The sequence below is a fragment of the Caretta caretta genome, chromosome 10, assembly GCF_965140235.1.
Source record: "Caretta caretta isolate rCarCar2 chromosome 10, rCarCar1.hap1, whole genome shotgun sequence".
Lineage (NCBI taxonomy): Eukaryota > Metazoa > Chordata > Testudines > Cheloniidae > Caretta > Caretta caretta.
In genome coordinates, this window is record NC_134215.1 from 36,083,198 (window position 1) to 36,098,269 (window position 15,072).

General features: G+C 51.6%; 1 protein-coding gene across 3 annotated transcripts; it reads left to right on the forward strand.

Moving 5' to 3' along the window:
• Positions 1–3,125: 3,125 nt before the first annotated feature.
• On the forward strand, positions 3,126–15,072 carry MCRIP2 (MAPK regulated corepressor interacting protein 2). 3 transcript variants are annotated; one of them, XM_075132886.1, is made up of 5 exons: positions 3,126–3,429; positions 3,778–3,856; positions 11,705–11,835; positions 13,158–13,259; positions 14,613–15,072. In XM_075132886.1, exons 1-5 carry the CDS (start codon positions 3,375–3,377, stop codon positions 14,642–14,644), a joined length of 399 nt encoding a protein of 132 aa, XP_074988987.1. In that variant the 5' UTR covers positions 3,126–3,374; the 3' UTR covers positions 14,645–15,072. The 3 variants fall into 3 exon arrangements, with proteins under 3 accessions (XP_074988987.1, XP_048723386.1, XP_048723387.1); XM_048867429.2 differs by having other exon boundaries at positions 3,131–3,429; positions 14,629–15,072; XM_048867430.2 differs by having other exon boundaries at positions 3,133–3,429; positions 11,708–11,835; positions 14,629–15,072.

Sequence of the window (15,072 nt, forward strand, 5' to 3'; positions counted from 1 at the left end):
TCATGCCAGTACAGTGGCCCTGTTGAAGCTCATGAGAGAAAGGTTTGCAATTTTGGGCCCGAAATTGCTTATTACAGCCACTTCTTAGTTCTTCAATCAGCACGTAAGAAGCTCTTCTGTTTATTTCAATTTTGAAGACAAAGCATCTGTATTCAGTTTTTCTCCTTACTTTGATCACATTCTGCCCTCAGATCTGCTAATTTAATCAGGAAATCTGAAGCCGTTCTCAGCAAAATAGCTGTAGGGATTTTACAATACATAGATGTTGGGAGTTGGTTTAAAATCTGAGGGCATGGCTACACTTGCAGATGTAGAGCGCTTTGAGTTAAACCAGCCTTCGTAGAGCGCAGTAGGGAAAGCGCTGCAGTCTGTCCACAAAGACAGCTTCAAGCGCACTAGTGTGGCCACATTTGTGGCACTTGCAGCGGCATTGGGAGCGGTGCATTATGGGCAGCTATCCCAGCATGCAAGTGGCTGCAGCGTGCTTTTCAAATGGTGGGGGGTGGAGTGTGACAGGGAGTGTGTTGTGTGTATGTGGGGGGAGAGAGTGGGTTTTTGGGGGGCTGAGAGCATGTCAGCATGGTGTCTTGTAAGTTCAGACAGCAGCAAACCCCCCTCTTCACCCCCCCGGCCTCTCTCTCTCCCCCACACAGCATTCCACACTAAAGGTTGCTTTGTCTTGGAGCAGATAAGCAGCCGGCTGTCAGAAACGGAGCTTTCAAAGGGCATTTCCACATTCCTGCAGCGATTCAAAAACAATGACAAGAGTGGCCACTTGACTTCAGGGGGTTATGGGACATTTCCGGATGCTGATCAGAGCGCAGTAAAGCAACACCTCGTTCACACTGGCACCACAGCGCTCCAGCGGGGGCGCAGCAAACGTTATTCCACTCGCCGAGGTGGAATACCAGCAGCACCGTAGCCGTGGATTCAGCGCTCTCCGTGCCTTGCCAGTGTGGACAGGTAGTGAGCTAGTGCGCCCGGAGCTCCTTTATTGTGCTGTAACTCGCAAGTGTAGCCAAGCCCTGAGAGTTTAGGCTTATTTGCTGCTTCTCACACCTGAAGTGAAATGACTGCATCGAGGCAGTGGTGCCCAGTGGCCAGGGCAAAGGAGTCAGGGGAGCCCTACATTCTAGTCCCATCTTCTCCCTTGTTTCACCTGGGAAAGAATCACTGCTTTTCTGTTGCCTGAGTTTTCCCATCTGTACCTCCTTTATGAAGTATTTGAGGTCTATGGATGAAAAGCTCTGTACAAATATAAAGGGTCAGATCATCTACTTGTGTAATTCAGCTTAACTCCATTGACTTCAATGGGCCTATACCGATTTACACCAACTGAGAGTCAAAGTATTTATTACTGAGAGCTGAAATGTTAGGTCAATGCAGAAAAACTGCATAAAAGGAATGAACAAATATGTAAATAAAACCACTGAGGACTGGATTTTTTTTGTTAATGTTGCTTTGGGAAAGCAAGCCACCCATTATCATTACTAATAATGATACTTTGCCCTTCTGATCTCCAAGCACTCAGCAAACATGACCAAATTAAGCTTCCAAATGCCCCTGGGAGCTGGGAATTCTTACACTCCTGATGCAATGGAGAAACTGAGGCACCGTGGGCTGAAATTACTTGCCCACAGTTGTAGTGTAGGATTAGGAACCAGGTGTCCTGTGTCCAGATTCCTGACTAGGCCACATTGCCCCCCCAGTTCATGACTGATGAAAATGGCATTTCCCCTATTTATATTCTGACAGTCTCACAAACAATCTGGCTAATACAATAGAGAAATTTTCCCATTCCATAGTACCCCTATAGACACTGGGGTGAGGTGTCCTATATGTAACCTTCACCGCTGAGCACCTAAGTCTCACCCAGCTCTGCCCTTTCTCCATTCCAGGAGAGACTTAGTAAGCCACTAGGAACCAGCTTTTGGCTGCAGTTTAACCCTTTGAAAGCTCAGTGGCTACTTTGCTAACATGTTGTTAGCATGGGACCGAACTTACTGCTCTATTAGATACAAGGGTTAGGATGCCCATAGAACTGCAAGGAAATTAGAGAGGCTTTAGGTCATCACAATGGGTCTGATTCACACCCTCCAAAGTAAGTTACTGCTGCTGCACTTGTGTCTTCCCATTACCCCATGGAGAGATAAGGCACCTGGGGTTTTCAGAAGGCTGGGTGACTTTGGTGGGCTAAATTTGGCTCTCTGTTACACTGGATGCAATCCCAGGAGTGGTGCAATACCCTGGGCAGAACCAGGGAAAGACTTGGGTTGGCATCTGTCCTGATTTTAATCCTTGCTCTGGGGGTCATCTGGATTGTTGTTGTGGAAACCCTGTGTCCTCCACACCCAGGGTTCAATCAATCCCCCACTGATGTCAGTGGGAGTTGGACTGGCCAGGCCTCGCGGGCAGCTCATGCACATCCCATTTCAAAAGCGGCTGCTGGTTTTGGGGTAGGGGTAGGCACAAGGCTCATCCTAGCCCCAAAATAGCCTTTGCAGCTTGCAACACATCATCACAATCGTGCTGTGTCAGATGACAATCTGCAGAAACAACCTCATCACAGTGTGCATTTTGCAACACAATGGCTCTGTTTCCATCTCTGAAAAGGGATAGGTTTATATGTACCTCCAGGTGTTTTTATTAGTTTATGTCCATGCTCCCTGAGCCATGCTGGAGGGCAGAGTGCAGTAAATAAAGATCAAGACGCACAGATTTGTCTGTGCTGCGGCTACCTTTCAGACATGGGGCTGGGAAATCCCCAACGTCCTGCCTTTGGTGGTGGCTTTTAAGATTATTTGCCTGGACTATTTTTAATGGCTGTATATTAATATCAGGCACTGCTTGGCTGGCAACAACTGTTCAGCAGCCGCCAAAGAGGCTTAGCTACAAAACAGAAAACAAAATACCGTTAAACAACACCAAAGATTTGATTCACCCAGCAAACGCAGAGAGAACAGGGAGGAGCCCCGGCCCGATTTCTTCCTCCACTGTGTATTCCCCTTGTTCAGTGAGCAGAATCCAGGGCGCCTTAGGTGTTTTGTAGTTGGACAATGAAGCAGAGGCGCCGCCTGCCCCTTTAAGAGGCTTGGGGGGCGTGTTGCATACATGCTGCTGTCTCTCACGGCCTCCCTCTGCCTGTTAAAGGGGAATCGCTGTCTACCCCCAGCTCTGCGCAGCGAAGTTAAAGTCAAAGGCATCTTGGAAGAGTTTTGCAACAGGCAGCTCTGGCTTTGGAAGCTCTGGCAAGACCCGTCTTCTGCTAGCGGCCCGCTCCGGGAGCCGGGCAAGCATTTCCCCAGCGCAACAGCAAAGCTGGGTGCCGCGCTCCCTCCAGCCCTGCCACACGATCCGCTGGAGCTGCGGGGCACATGATGTACACGATTACCAGGGGACCTAGCAAGCTAGCCACCCAGAGAAGGACAGGTAAGGGGGCAGCCAAATGGGCAGCTGCTGCTCTTTGGTGGAAGCAGGCTGGGAGGTGTGGGGGGGGCGGCGCCCCTGTTCTTGCCCTGCGGGGCCAGGAGGACTCTGCTTCCCCCTCCCCCGGTGCTGCTCCTCTGAGCTCTCCCCCCGCCCCGCTCGGCTGCGTGCCCTCCTCAAGCACCACGTTGCCTGTGGCAGAGAGTCGCCCGTGCCCCGTCGCCTGCCTGCCCTGGGAGGGCAGGGGGCCGGGGCGGGGAGATGTGCCGCCGGGGGACTGTGGGTCGTGCCCAGGCGCGGCTGGGGGCTCGCGGGGCTTGTGCCCGCCCTGACCCCGCTGTCTCGCCGCAGGTCCCACGCAGCAGGTGGAGAGCAAGGCGGCGGATCTGAAAGGCCGGCAGCCGCCGCACAGCGCCTGGCCTCTGTCAAGGTGAGCTCCGGGCCGGGCTGCATCTGGCACGTGCCGCTCCCGGGTCCCAGCTCGCCGGCAGCCCGGCTCCAGCCTCCCGCGGGGGGTGCCCAGGTGCGGGGCGCGGCAGCCCGGGGGAGGGGTGACCTTGTGCAGAGGTTACCCGGCTTGTCCTTGCCACATGGCTCCGGAGCAGGAGGAGGGGCTGGCGGGGAAGGATCAGGGGGTGGAGGCGAGCAGCGGACTCGGGAACCGGCCCCGATCGCTGTTTCCCCAGGCCGGCAAAGGCCTGCGAAGGGCCGGGGAGAGGGATCCAGCCTAGGGCAGGGCCCGCTGCCCGGGGGGGCTGGAGTTGGGGACTGGGGGCGAGTGGTGCAGAGAACTGGGGGCGGGGCAGGGGGCACGGAGCGTGGGGGGCGAGTGCAGAGAGCTGGGGGGCGGGGCAGGGAGCGTGGGGGGAGAGGCAGCAAGCTGGGGGCGGGGCAGGGGGCACGGAGCGTGGGGGGCGAGGGCAGAGAGCTGGGGGGCGAGGCAGGGAGCGTGGGGGGAGAGGCAGCAAGCTGGGGGCGGGGCAGGGGGCACGGAGCGTGGGGGGCGAGGGCAGAGAGCTGGGGGGCGAGGCAGGGAGCGTGGGGGGAGAGGCAGCAAGCTGGGGGCGGGGCAGGGGGCACGGAGCGTGGGGGGCGAGGGCAGAGAGCTGGGGGGCGAGGCAGGGGGACAGCGTGGGGGGTGGAGGTGTGGAGCTGGTAGCCCAAGGGGTGCCAGCCAGATCAGAAGCACTGGCAGTTCCCCCTCTTGCTGCTGCCCAGAGTTAGCCTTTGCCCCAGTGAACAGGCACACACGCTCCCCACCGGGGGAGGGGCAGGAGCCGGGTGTACCAAAGTACAGGCATGGGGATGCCCTGAAGCTGAACTAGTTGCTCCCAGGGCCTCTGCTAAATTAAGTGCCTATCTTCCTCCTGCTGCCCCCCATCCAAGGGAAAGAGCCATACTAGCCCATTGGAATTGCCAGCCCCCCGGGGCTCCAACACCCATGTAGGGATAGTGGGGCCACAAGATTTGGGACCTAATAGGATATGCGGGGGCGGGGGGAGAATGTGTGTGTGGTGTCTGTCATACTTTGGGAGCAGTGGTTCTGGCAAGACAACCCTTAAAGTGCACACCTCAGGGACCCTGGAGAATTTTTTTAAAACTTCCGTCTGTGACCTTGCAAACGCCACCCCCACTTTAAGCACTGGGCATAACTCCCATTGACTTAATTGGGGCCAGGACGTCACCCAGGGGCTCAGTACCAGGCAGGGGAGCCTCTTCAGAAACTTCTGTGCTTGAGCATGGCAGGTGTGGGGGACTGCCAAATACAAAGGTCATTTTGGAAGTTCATGGCCTGGTTCAGATGAGCCATTACAGGATCAGGAGCAACTAATAGGTGTTCCCCCCCCCCCCCCCATGCAGCCTTTCTGTTCCTTCATCCATACCCCCAGCTCCCTTCTGCTTGAAACAACTCAGTGAGGAGAGTTTTCACTTAAAGGCCATGGGAACTACAGATTCAAGCAGATGGGGTTCAAGCCCTTTACAGCCTGGCTCATAGAGGATCCTCCCATGGTGGAGAAGCAGAGACCCTCCCCAGTCTCTGACCCCCACCCCAACCAGCTCTTTCCAAATAGTGTAGCCTGAAGATAAGGAATTAAACTCTCTTTGTGGGTCTGAAGATAAGAATGGGTCCAGCCCTCAGGCATTCAGTGGCCTAGGCAAGGGCAATGAAGGTGCATTGGGATGGCCCACCCAGCGTCCTGCCTGCAATAAGAAATATTACCTAGTTTCCCAGCCCACATGAGGGGACGGAAAGGTCAGAGCAGCATGTGGCACAATGATGACATAGCCAGAAATCCAGGCTGGAGGTGGTGCAGGGGCCAGAGGCAGTTAGCCACTGCAATCCACTGGCTCAAGTCACAGTCACTGCCCATGTCCAAGCCTCTCTGTTGTCCACTCCAGGGAAAAATAACCAAGGGCAGAGTGGTATTCCACCTTAGCTCTATGCTTCGTCCTCAATTGTGCTGTCTGATCCACCTGGCTGGACGTTGGCCCCCACGTTGAGCCCCATGGATGCTTTGGTGCCCCCTGCTGGATCACCCACATGTACAGTCTGGGGTACATGAATGCAGTGAACCCTTCCATCTGGAAAATTATCAGCTGTGAATGGTGCATAGAATTGGGATGAAAGTAAACTTATTTTACTCTAAGCTTATTGCACCTAGAAGATCTTTCCAGCACCTGTTTGCTGTGTGGCCTCCTTCTCACTCGTCAGACCTGTCCACCTGGCCCTTTTCTTCCCAATATCTCTCCAGCATGGACTCCCTTATCAGATCACTCAAAATTCGACACAGTAAAAATGCAATAAGGAAACCTTAGGGATGCACAGCTAAGCATTTGAAAGTCAGGATATTTCAACGTTGCTATTGTACACACAGCCTTAACTCTGCCCTATCGGGAGTGACCATTACTGTACTGGTTTTTAATTACATGATCACATGCTATTTGTCAAACAATGAACAAATGAAATCAGACAGTATTTCCATTTACAAACAGCAGAACTATATTCACTCTTAACCAACCGTAGCATGTACTGTAAAAGTTCTTCAGAAATAGCCCCTTGTTGGAACGATTAAACACAGATTTCTGGTGACGACATAGCCATCAGATCTGATTTTTATTCTGTAGCTGCAGATGAAACAGAACTAAGAGCGGGGGGAGAAGTTTCAGTTAAAGGCCAAGGAAACTGCAGATCCATTCAGATCAGGCTGAGGTGGGCGGGGAGGGATACACACCTCCAAACAGTAAGGAGTAGATTAATCTATTGATGATATCATCAGTTCCTCCGCTTAATTCTCTGGTGTGGGGAGAATCTTCATTTTCATGATGGGATGTATATAGTGGGGCCCTGATTATTCCCTGGCAGATAGCATTGTCTACTTTGGGAAGCTCTCAAAACTTTTCATAGATTGGGCCATACCTTATTAGAGAGATTGTCTCGTGAGTACTTCCCCTACCATTCACCCAGTTCCCTCTGCCCTCCCATTCAGGATCACATAACACCACCATGGTAATTGCCTGCATAAAAAGTTAACATGAGGGAAAGTGGTTTTTCTCTTAGTGCAGCGTAGCAGCTGGAGACAGGGAGAAGATAGCACCATGGGACCAACCAACTCTCCACAAGCCACCAGTAAGTGCTCTGCAGACCACAGGTTGGGAGTGACTGGTCTGCTTGTTTCTGTTCTTCCACCAAATGGGTATTAGATATAATTATGTTTAGGGGATTATACTCTAGAGGAAACATTATAATATATTTCATAGAAAAAATCCATCTTTGGAACACTTTAGACATTGCACTGCTATGATGCCTCAGAAGACTATATAATGTAGTTACTTTAAAAGCATTGCAACCAATGGAAATGCAGTATGCAAAAGAGCCGTATGATGATTGGGCAAGTTACTGCTGATGTCAAACCCACTGATTTCACCAGTTAATATATTATTTTCCTTAGATCCTATTAAACAAACCACAGCCTTCATTAACCATGAAAGGCTGTTTCTCATTTTGACCAGACTTCAGTTTAACTTATAGCCACAAGAATCTCCCGTCAAGATGACCTATGTCTGTGCCCCTTCTTTGTGGTATACAGTGGAGGTCTGGAAGGGTTTGATATTTATTTGTTGTTCAGAAACATCAGGAATGTCAGTCTTCCTGTTTTTGCTGGAGGACTTCTTGGATGACACAGTGCTATGGTTTAGAACTTTCTCTGCTCTTAACTGAAAGGGCTAGAGATACTGAATAGGAGTTAAAACAAGAAACAGAGGTTTATATAGTCTTTCCCTCTCTATTAATCAGTTTTCATTTCTTTTCTATTTTCAGTGTCAGAATCTTAGTAGATCTCTAGTCATCCATAGAATTTCCCAGGGCAGACAACACTTTGGTGTCTAATGTGAAAATCATGCAGATTGGAGGTTGGGGGATCCCTAAAAATCCCAAAACATCTTTCTGGCCATTTTTCTCCATCCTCAAGAACCAAACAAGAAAAGACACACAAGCTCCATTTTTCCCCCTTTGTCAGTTGTCTTTCACACATTAAACAATATGGTCGTTAAACATTTACCGTCTTTAAAATTGCAAGTCACTTATTTACCATCCTGGCTGTAACATTCACACTGTGTTGAATGTTATACAGAATATAATTTTCCTTTGGCATTCTGAGCGCCTTCCTCACTGGATCATATGACATCTCTTAGGTTGTGTTATTGCACTGCAGATTCATCAAGGCAGGGGAATGGCTCCCAGGGGCAGACAATGGAGTCAAAAATAGACTAGCAGTATTTTGTGAGACTTGGTCAGACAGGGTCTCAAGCACTTTTCAGGACTGATGGTCTCAAATGGTGGCAGGGCAGGTCCCGGCCTTCAGGTCACTAGCTGAGGCCTTGAGTATGATGGAATTTCTAGACTTGGGGAACTATGAGAGCTGGTGAAATTGGAATTTCTGCCCCATCCAAAATTCTGATATTTCAAAATTTGTTTTTGTCCCAAATCAGGAAGAAAAATTGAAATATGGAGATTTTCCCCAGAACAGCAAATTCTGAAAAGTTTCACTTCAAAATGTTCCATTTAAATGTTTCTGTTTTCACATTCCCAAATTCAAATGGTTTGGTCTATTTGAATGCCTTGTGATCTACTATCTTCTATGAGGCTAGGATCCCCAGCTAGATTACATCTCCCATGATGCATTGTGGTCAGGTGACTCACAAGGCCCTCCCACAATGGTTCAGTTACAGGGCCCACCACAGAGCATCATGGGAGATGTAGTACAGTCAGAGGTTCCATTCAATAGAGAAGAATGGTGGCATAAGGCACCCAAACTACAGTTCCCATGAGATACTATGGCAGCTCAAGCAGACAAGAGATTAATACTATACTGACCTGAAAAACTTTGATTCTATTCAACAAACTGAAATGTTTCAATCTGGGTTGACCCGTCCTGAAACTCAATATTTCATTTCTATTTTCCTGACGGAAAATTGAAGATTTTTGCAAAATCAGGGGTCTTTTTTTGGTGGAAACTGCATTTTCCATCAAATTCCCAGTCAATTCTAGTAGGTCTGCTGGTTTAGACCCTTCTTGCACACTTAGTGCATTTGTGTAAAGTGTGGTCTACATTGATGCAGCTACTCCAGTTTCAAACACATTACCCCAGTCTCTTTCCTTCGTTGAGCCCTCCACCTTCTAGACCCTATGGGGAAAAAACAGCATGTGATCATGTAACTCAAGACTGTACCATAGTGCATATGCAGAAGGGGCCAAATTAAGGTTGCATGGGCAACCTTAGTTCTGGTATGTCTTATCTTCTGAATGCATGACTTAGCAACCTGTATATTCTTGTGTAAGATGGCATGTTTGTGTGTAATTTCCTAGGTTTTTAAAAAAATCAAACTAAACCACCCCCAGAAATTCCATCAAGTGGTATCATATTTAGTCCTACATTGTTTATCAGCAGGGTTGGACACTTTAGATATACTGCACAGACCTCTGCCACTGAGCTAATGAGGTAACTGATAGCAGTAGTAGGTTATTATCCTCTACGTGGGTCCAACTCTAAAGAGGTATGGGACACTCTGCCAGTGGGTTTAACAGATATTGGCTTACAGCATAGGAATTGAGAGACTCAGGAATCATGGGTTCCATTCCAGGCTTTGGAGGGGACTGTGCTTTAGAGGACACAGACCCTTCTGCCCATTTCCCCCAACCTGCTTCCTTGTCTAAGTCCCACTCCTCAGGCTTCTCTTCCCAGTCTCCTTGCCCAGCATGTCCTAGGCTCCCCAGTTCCGGTCTCCTTGTTCAGCCAGTCTCACTTTCCCACTTCTCGGTTCCTCATCCGATCTGTGTCTCACCCCCACCCTAGCTTCTAGTCCCCCATCCCCATTGGATCCCAGTCCCAGTCTTCCTCCCTGGGCTTCTTATCCAATCTCAGCGTTCTCCCCGCAACCCTGCTTCCTTGTCCCAGTCTCTGCCCTGCCAGTCCCAGTTCTCCCCCTGCACTCCAGCCCCTTATAAGATCTGTGTCCCCGCTTCCTCCGCTCCTTCCCCCTACCCCACCCCATTGGTATGCAATCCCAGTCTCCCCCCAGCCCACTAGTTTCCCTTTCCCTTCCATCCTCCCCTCATCTCTAGCCTCAGATTCTCTCCACCAGCCCAGACCCTTTGTCCCAATCTACTCCCCTTTCCTTCCCTCCCCCCGGCCCACACCACCGCCCCTCCGGTCTGGCTCTTGTCACTTCTACTTCAGATCAGACAGTTTCCTCTACCTGCTTGGGCCTGTCAGGGGATCATGGCTCCGAAGCAGATGGGGGCCCTGCTAAATCTTTTCAAAGAAAAGGTCACGAGTTTTTTTTAAACATATTTTTTCCCAAGCCTCATTACTAGAAACATCTGAGCCATTTTGGCTAAAATCTTCCCCCAAAAATCAGCCTAAGGCAGACACTCAGTATGGGAAATTTCTGCCTAAACAGCTTGAAGTTTGGCAAAGTTCTAAGCAACTAAAAACAGGAGCTTATAATGGGAAGCATCAGGCAACCTTTACTCTGGGTGGTGCTCCCAGCTCCGCCTATAGTAAAATATTCAACTCCTTTGGAGATAACATGTGGAGTGCTTCAGTGTGGCCGCTACCTACACTGATGGCAGGGGTTCCCCCGTCACCTTCCCAAGAGGTGGCAGCTAGGTCGACAGAAGAATTTTTCCATCAACCTAGTGCTGTCTGTACTGGGGGCGAGGCTGGGTCCAGGGTGAGGATTGTTCACGCCCCTGAGCGATGCGACTGGGTCTAACTTTTTAGTGCAGACCTGGCCTCAGAGTACGAAGCCTATATTCTCCCAGAGCATGTTTGGCCTGTGACCATCTCTGCAGCTACGTCACTGGGGACCAGCAGGCTGGCTCTCTGGGCTGACTGGGGCTTTTCTAACCCAACCAGTTAGGAGCAGTCTGTTTTAGTGGCACCCACAGACTTGACATATTTTGCCCTTGGGCTCCCTCCACTGGCTTGAATGGGTAGTGACACACACCGTGCCCACACCCGATGCTGGTGCTTGGACAAGGAAGTGACCATGTTAATGTCTAGATCTATTAGACCAAGTGGGGGTTGGGGGTGAGCCGCTGCACAGTGAAGCCAGAAGCTGGCAATCATAGGATTTCACTTCCTGGCCAAGGAAAGATGAGGCACCGGCTGAAATGCCTCTGGCTCGATTTATTTTGCCAATTCTGCCGCTCCTACGACGATTGCAACATTTTCCTTCCCAGCGAAAACTCATAGTGCAGTGACTCTGCCATAGCATTGGTCCACACGCTGAGGATCTGGAAAGTGTGTTGTCAGAAAGAGTGGCCCCGACAGTAAATGATCGAAGTCCCATGCATTGAATTTGATCATTTATAATAACAGGCTGTTAGTTAAAGAAAGCAGACTGCAAACGTTAATAACGGTCTCATCACCTCACTGTGTTTATATTTCATTAATGCCTAGAGCTGCCACCTGAGCTCAAGGCTCCATTGTACTGGGTGCTGGACCGATAAAGGGACAGGTGCTGCACCAGAGAGCTAATCAACATAGAGTAGACAGCTAAAGGAAGGGGGGAGGGGAAATTTAGGGACAAAGAAGCAAAGTGACTTGTCTCAGGTCATGCCGAATAGAACCCAGGAGTCCAGACTCCCAGTCCCAATCTCTGGCCACAAGATCCACTTCCTCTCATTACACCATGCCCCCTATCCTACAGCTGACTGGCTCTGGTCGCAGAGAGCTCTGTCTTTTCAGCCTCTGATTTTGTCTCTTTGCCTCAGTAGCCCAACTCCCAAACTCGTGTTCAACAGAGTGAATGGCAAGAAGCCCCCGGTGACGACACAGCCCACGGCAGCCACAGAGGAGAGCTACACGCTGGCCCACGAGGAGAACGTCCGTTTTGTCTATGAAAGTAAGAGGCGGGGTCTGGCTAGCTGTAAACAGGGGAATCTCAAGTAGGACCAGAGATGGTCTTATCTTTGTGCCTGGCACTGGCGAGACTACTGCTGGAATGCTGTGTCCAGTTCTGGTGCCTGCAGCCGAAGAGGGATGTTGATAAATTGGAGAGGGGTCAGAGAAAAGCCATGGGAATGATTAAAGGATTAGAAAACCTGCCTGATAGTGACAGATGGAGCTTCTTGAGTCTAGTTAGTTTAACAAAGCAAAGGTTGAGGGGTAACTTGATCACAGCCTACTTGGGGAATAAATACTTGATAATGGGCTCTTCAGTCTAGCAAAGATCCAAACAGGATCCATTGGCTGGAAGCTGAAGCCAGACCAATTCAGACTGGAAATCAGATGTAGATTGGTAAGAGTAAGGGAATTAACCATTGGAAGAAAGAACGAGGACTACTTGTGACACCTTAGAGACTAACAAATTTATTTGAGCATAAGCTTTCGTGGACTAAAACCCATTTCATCGGTTCATCCAATGAAGTGGGTTTTAGCCCACGAAAGCTTATACTCACATAAAGTTGTTAGTCTCTAAGGAGCCACAAGTCCTCCTCGTTCTTTTTGCTGATACAGACTAACATGGCTGCCACTCTGAAACCCATTGGAAGAAGTTACCAAGGGGTATGGGGGGTTCTCCAGCACTGACAGTCGTTCAGCCCAGCCTGGGTGTGTTTCTGACAGATCTGCTCTAGGGAGTGACTGGGGGCTGTTCTCTGGCCTGCATTACACAGGCGTTCAACCCCAATGATCCCAGTGGTTCCTTCTGGCCTCAGACTCAGGGAATGTGTGTGTGGGGTGGGGGCTGTTAGCGGTGGGGGAGGAGGTCTGCCTGCCCTGCCACATGGGCATGCGATTCCCTTGGTAAGGCTGTCACCAGCTCCAGGGAGCATCTCCACAGTGCGGTGGCCAGAGCAGTCCAGTGATGTCTCCTCTCCTGGGTCCGCGTCTGGGGTCTCTGCAGGCAGCAGCACTTGCCAGGGCAGGCAGGGAAAGCTTATCCCTGGGGCACACCCATGGGGGACACACCCATGAGAGCCCCCCCCCCCCCCCCCCCCCGTCACTCAGCAGCAACATGCCTGCCCCAGGCCAGGTGCTGGAGCAGAATCTTGTAGATCTGGGCAGAGGTGGGGGATGGGGAGGCCATAGGGGGCTGGGGAAAGGGGGGCGGAGAAGCACAAGGGGGATCCAACTTCCAGCAGAGCTGGCCGTGCCTGTGCTGGACCAGTCAGAGCGCAGGCTCCTTTGTGTGATGGTGGCTCACAGCTTCGCTCTCCCTTCCAGCCTGGCAACAGGTAGAACAGCAGCTGGACGGCAGCTGGCCAGGGGAGAGCGGGCGTGGCCCGGTGCAATATGCAGAGAAAACTCCCAACCCCGTGTTGACAAGTAAGTGTCCAGGGGCCACCTGCAGGGGGCGGCACATACCTCAGCAGGAGATGCATGCAGGAGAGGAGGCGCTAGGTGCTGGCTGATGGACCAGGCTGGCTTCCTAGAGACCAGTGCATCCTCAGCTCTTTATTAGGGTGACCCACCAACTGCATTTGGGCTTCTTGGGGGGAGGGGGTCCACCATTATCCCTGCTCCCCTCCTCAGCACCCCTTCCTGCTCTCTGCTCCCACCTCAAATGCCTGTTGCCCCCTCTCCCCTTCTGGTGCTGACTGTCCGCTCGCGGGCTCCAGTTGCGTGCTCCCAGCCTGGGGTGACAGGCCGGTGCCAGCAGGACTCCAGCTAATACGCAGACAGTAGCAGAGTGGAGGTTGCGATGTGGGCTGGAGCTCAGGCTCTGAAGCCCAGCCAGTCCCCCTTGGTGAGAGAGTCTGACTGCCAGCCCCAGCCAGAACAGCCACGCGGTGACCCTGAGTGGGTCTGGCTGGGCAGCTCGCTCCCAGCTGCAGTGCAGACGTCCACAGGAGGGCAGCACTTTGTTACCCAGGAGCCTGGGGCTCGTCTCCTGCTCTGGAGAAAAGTGCCCTGGGTCCTTGAATCAGCCCAAGTCACTAGGAGCTCCCTTCTCTGGTTCTTCTGTAAAATATCCCCAATTCCAGTGACCAGGCTGGATCAGTGGCACCTCGGAGAGGGGAGCCCCCACCAGCACCATGCCAGCAGATTGGGCCAGATCTGGCTCAGGGGAAGAGTGCCCCCTTCTGAGTCACCAGCACTGTGTAACTCTGCTCTTGGCCAGATCACTCATGAGCACCATTGACTTGGCCCCGCTCACTCACTGGGGAAGCCTTTTGCCAGGAAGCCCAGGGCTCTCCTGGGAGCAGCAGGCGGGGTCAGACTCCCACGAGGAGCCCCCTCATCTCCTCCAAAACTGACGGCACCAAGTTTTCCACACCTGGCAGCCCAGTCACATAGCTCCAGGGAGCGAAGCTGCCACTTTCGTGGCAGGAACAAGGAGACCTTGATCAAACGCACGAAGAAGGGGGGTTGCTGTAGCGTCCTTCATACTCCCAGCAGCCCAAAGAAAGAACTGGGGGAGCCATGGTGCAGGCAGCTGCAGCAGCCAGCAGGAAGAGCAGATCTGCTGTGGTTGAAAGAAGGGGAGGTGCTCCAGGGCAGGGGAATTATTCCCTCCTGAGCTTAAACAGGGGCAGTGGTGAGAAGCCAGGAGAAAAGAGGATAGAGAGCCTTTCACCTGCAGTCCAATGTCACCCCCCAGTGGTAGATGGGGGAATTGCCATATGCCAAGGTGAGCGCCGTTAAGCTGTGTTTCTATCTCCATGCATTCTGTTCCAGTCTCTTTCTCTTTCAGATTTCGTGCCGATTGACCTGGAGGAATGGTGGGCACAGCAGTTTCTAGCCAAAATTGAAAACGGCTCGTAAAAAAACAACCAAAAATACAGTGTAAGAAATACACTTGTTAAAATAATCCCAGCCCAAGTGACACCAACGGAAATGGACCACGGCTCTGCCATGCCACCCACAGCCCTCTGCCTGGACAGGGGAGGAGAGCAGCCCACTGCCCTGGCTGGGATTCCTTAAGTGCCAGTGTTCAGACACTTGAAACTCCTGCAGACTCTAGGGCCTGGCGACACAACTGCAGCGTGGGTGTGGAGGGAGCGAGAGGACTGTGACCCCCTACCCCCATCATCTCTCTCCTCTTTCTGCCCCTTGAGCTCTGCCCTATGGGAAGACAATGGTTATCTGTAGCCAGGACCTTGGTACAATAAAGAGCTGAAACTGCCAGTGGATGGAA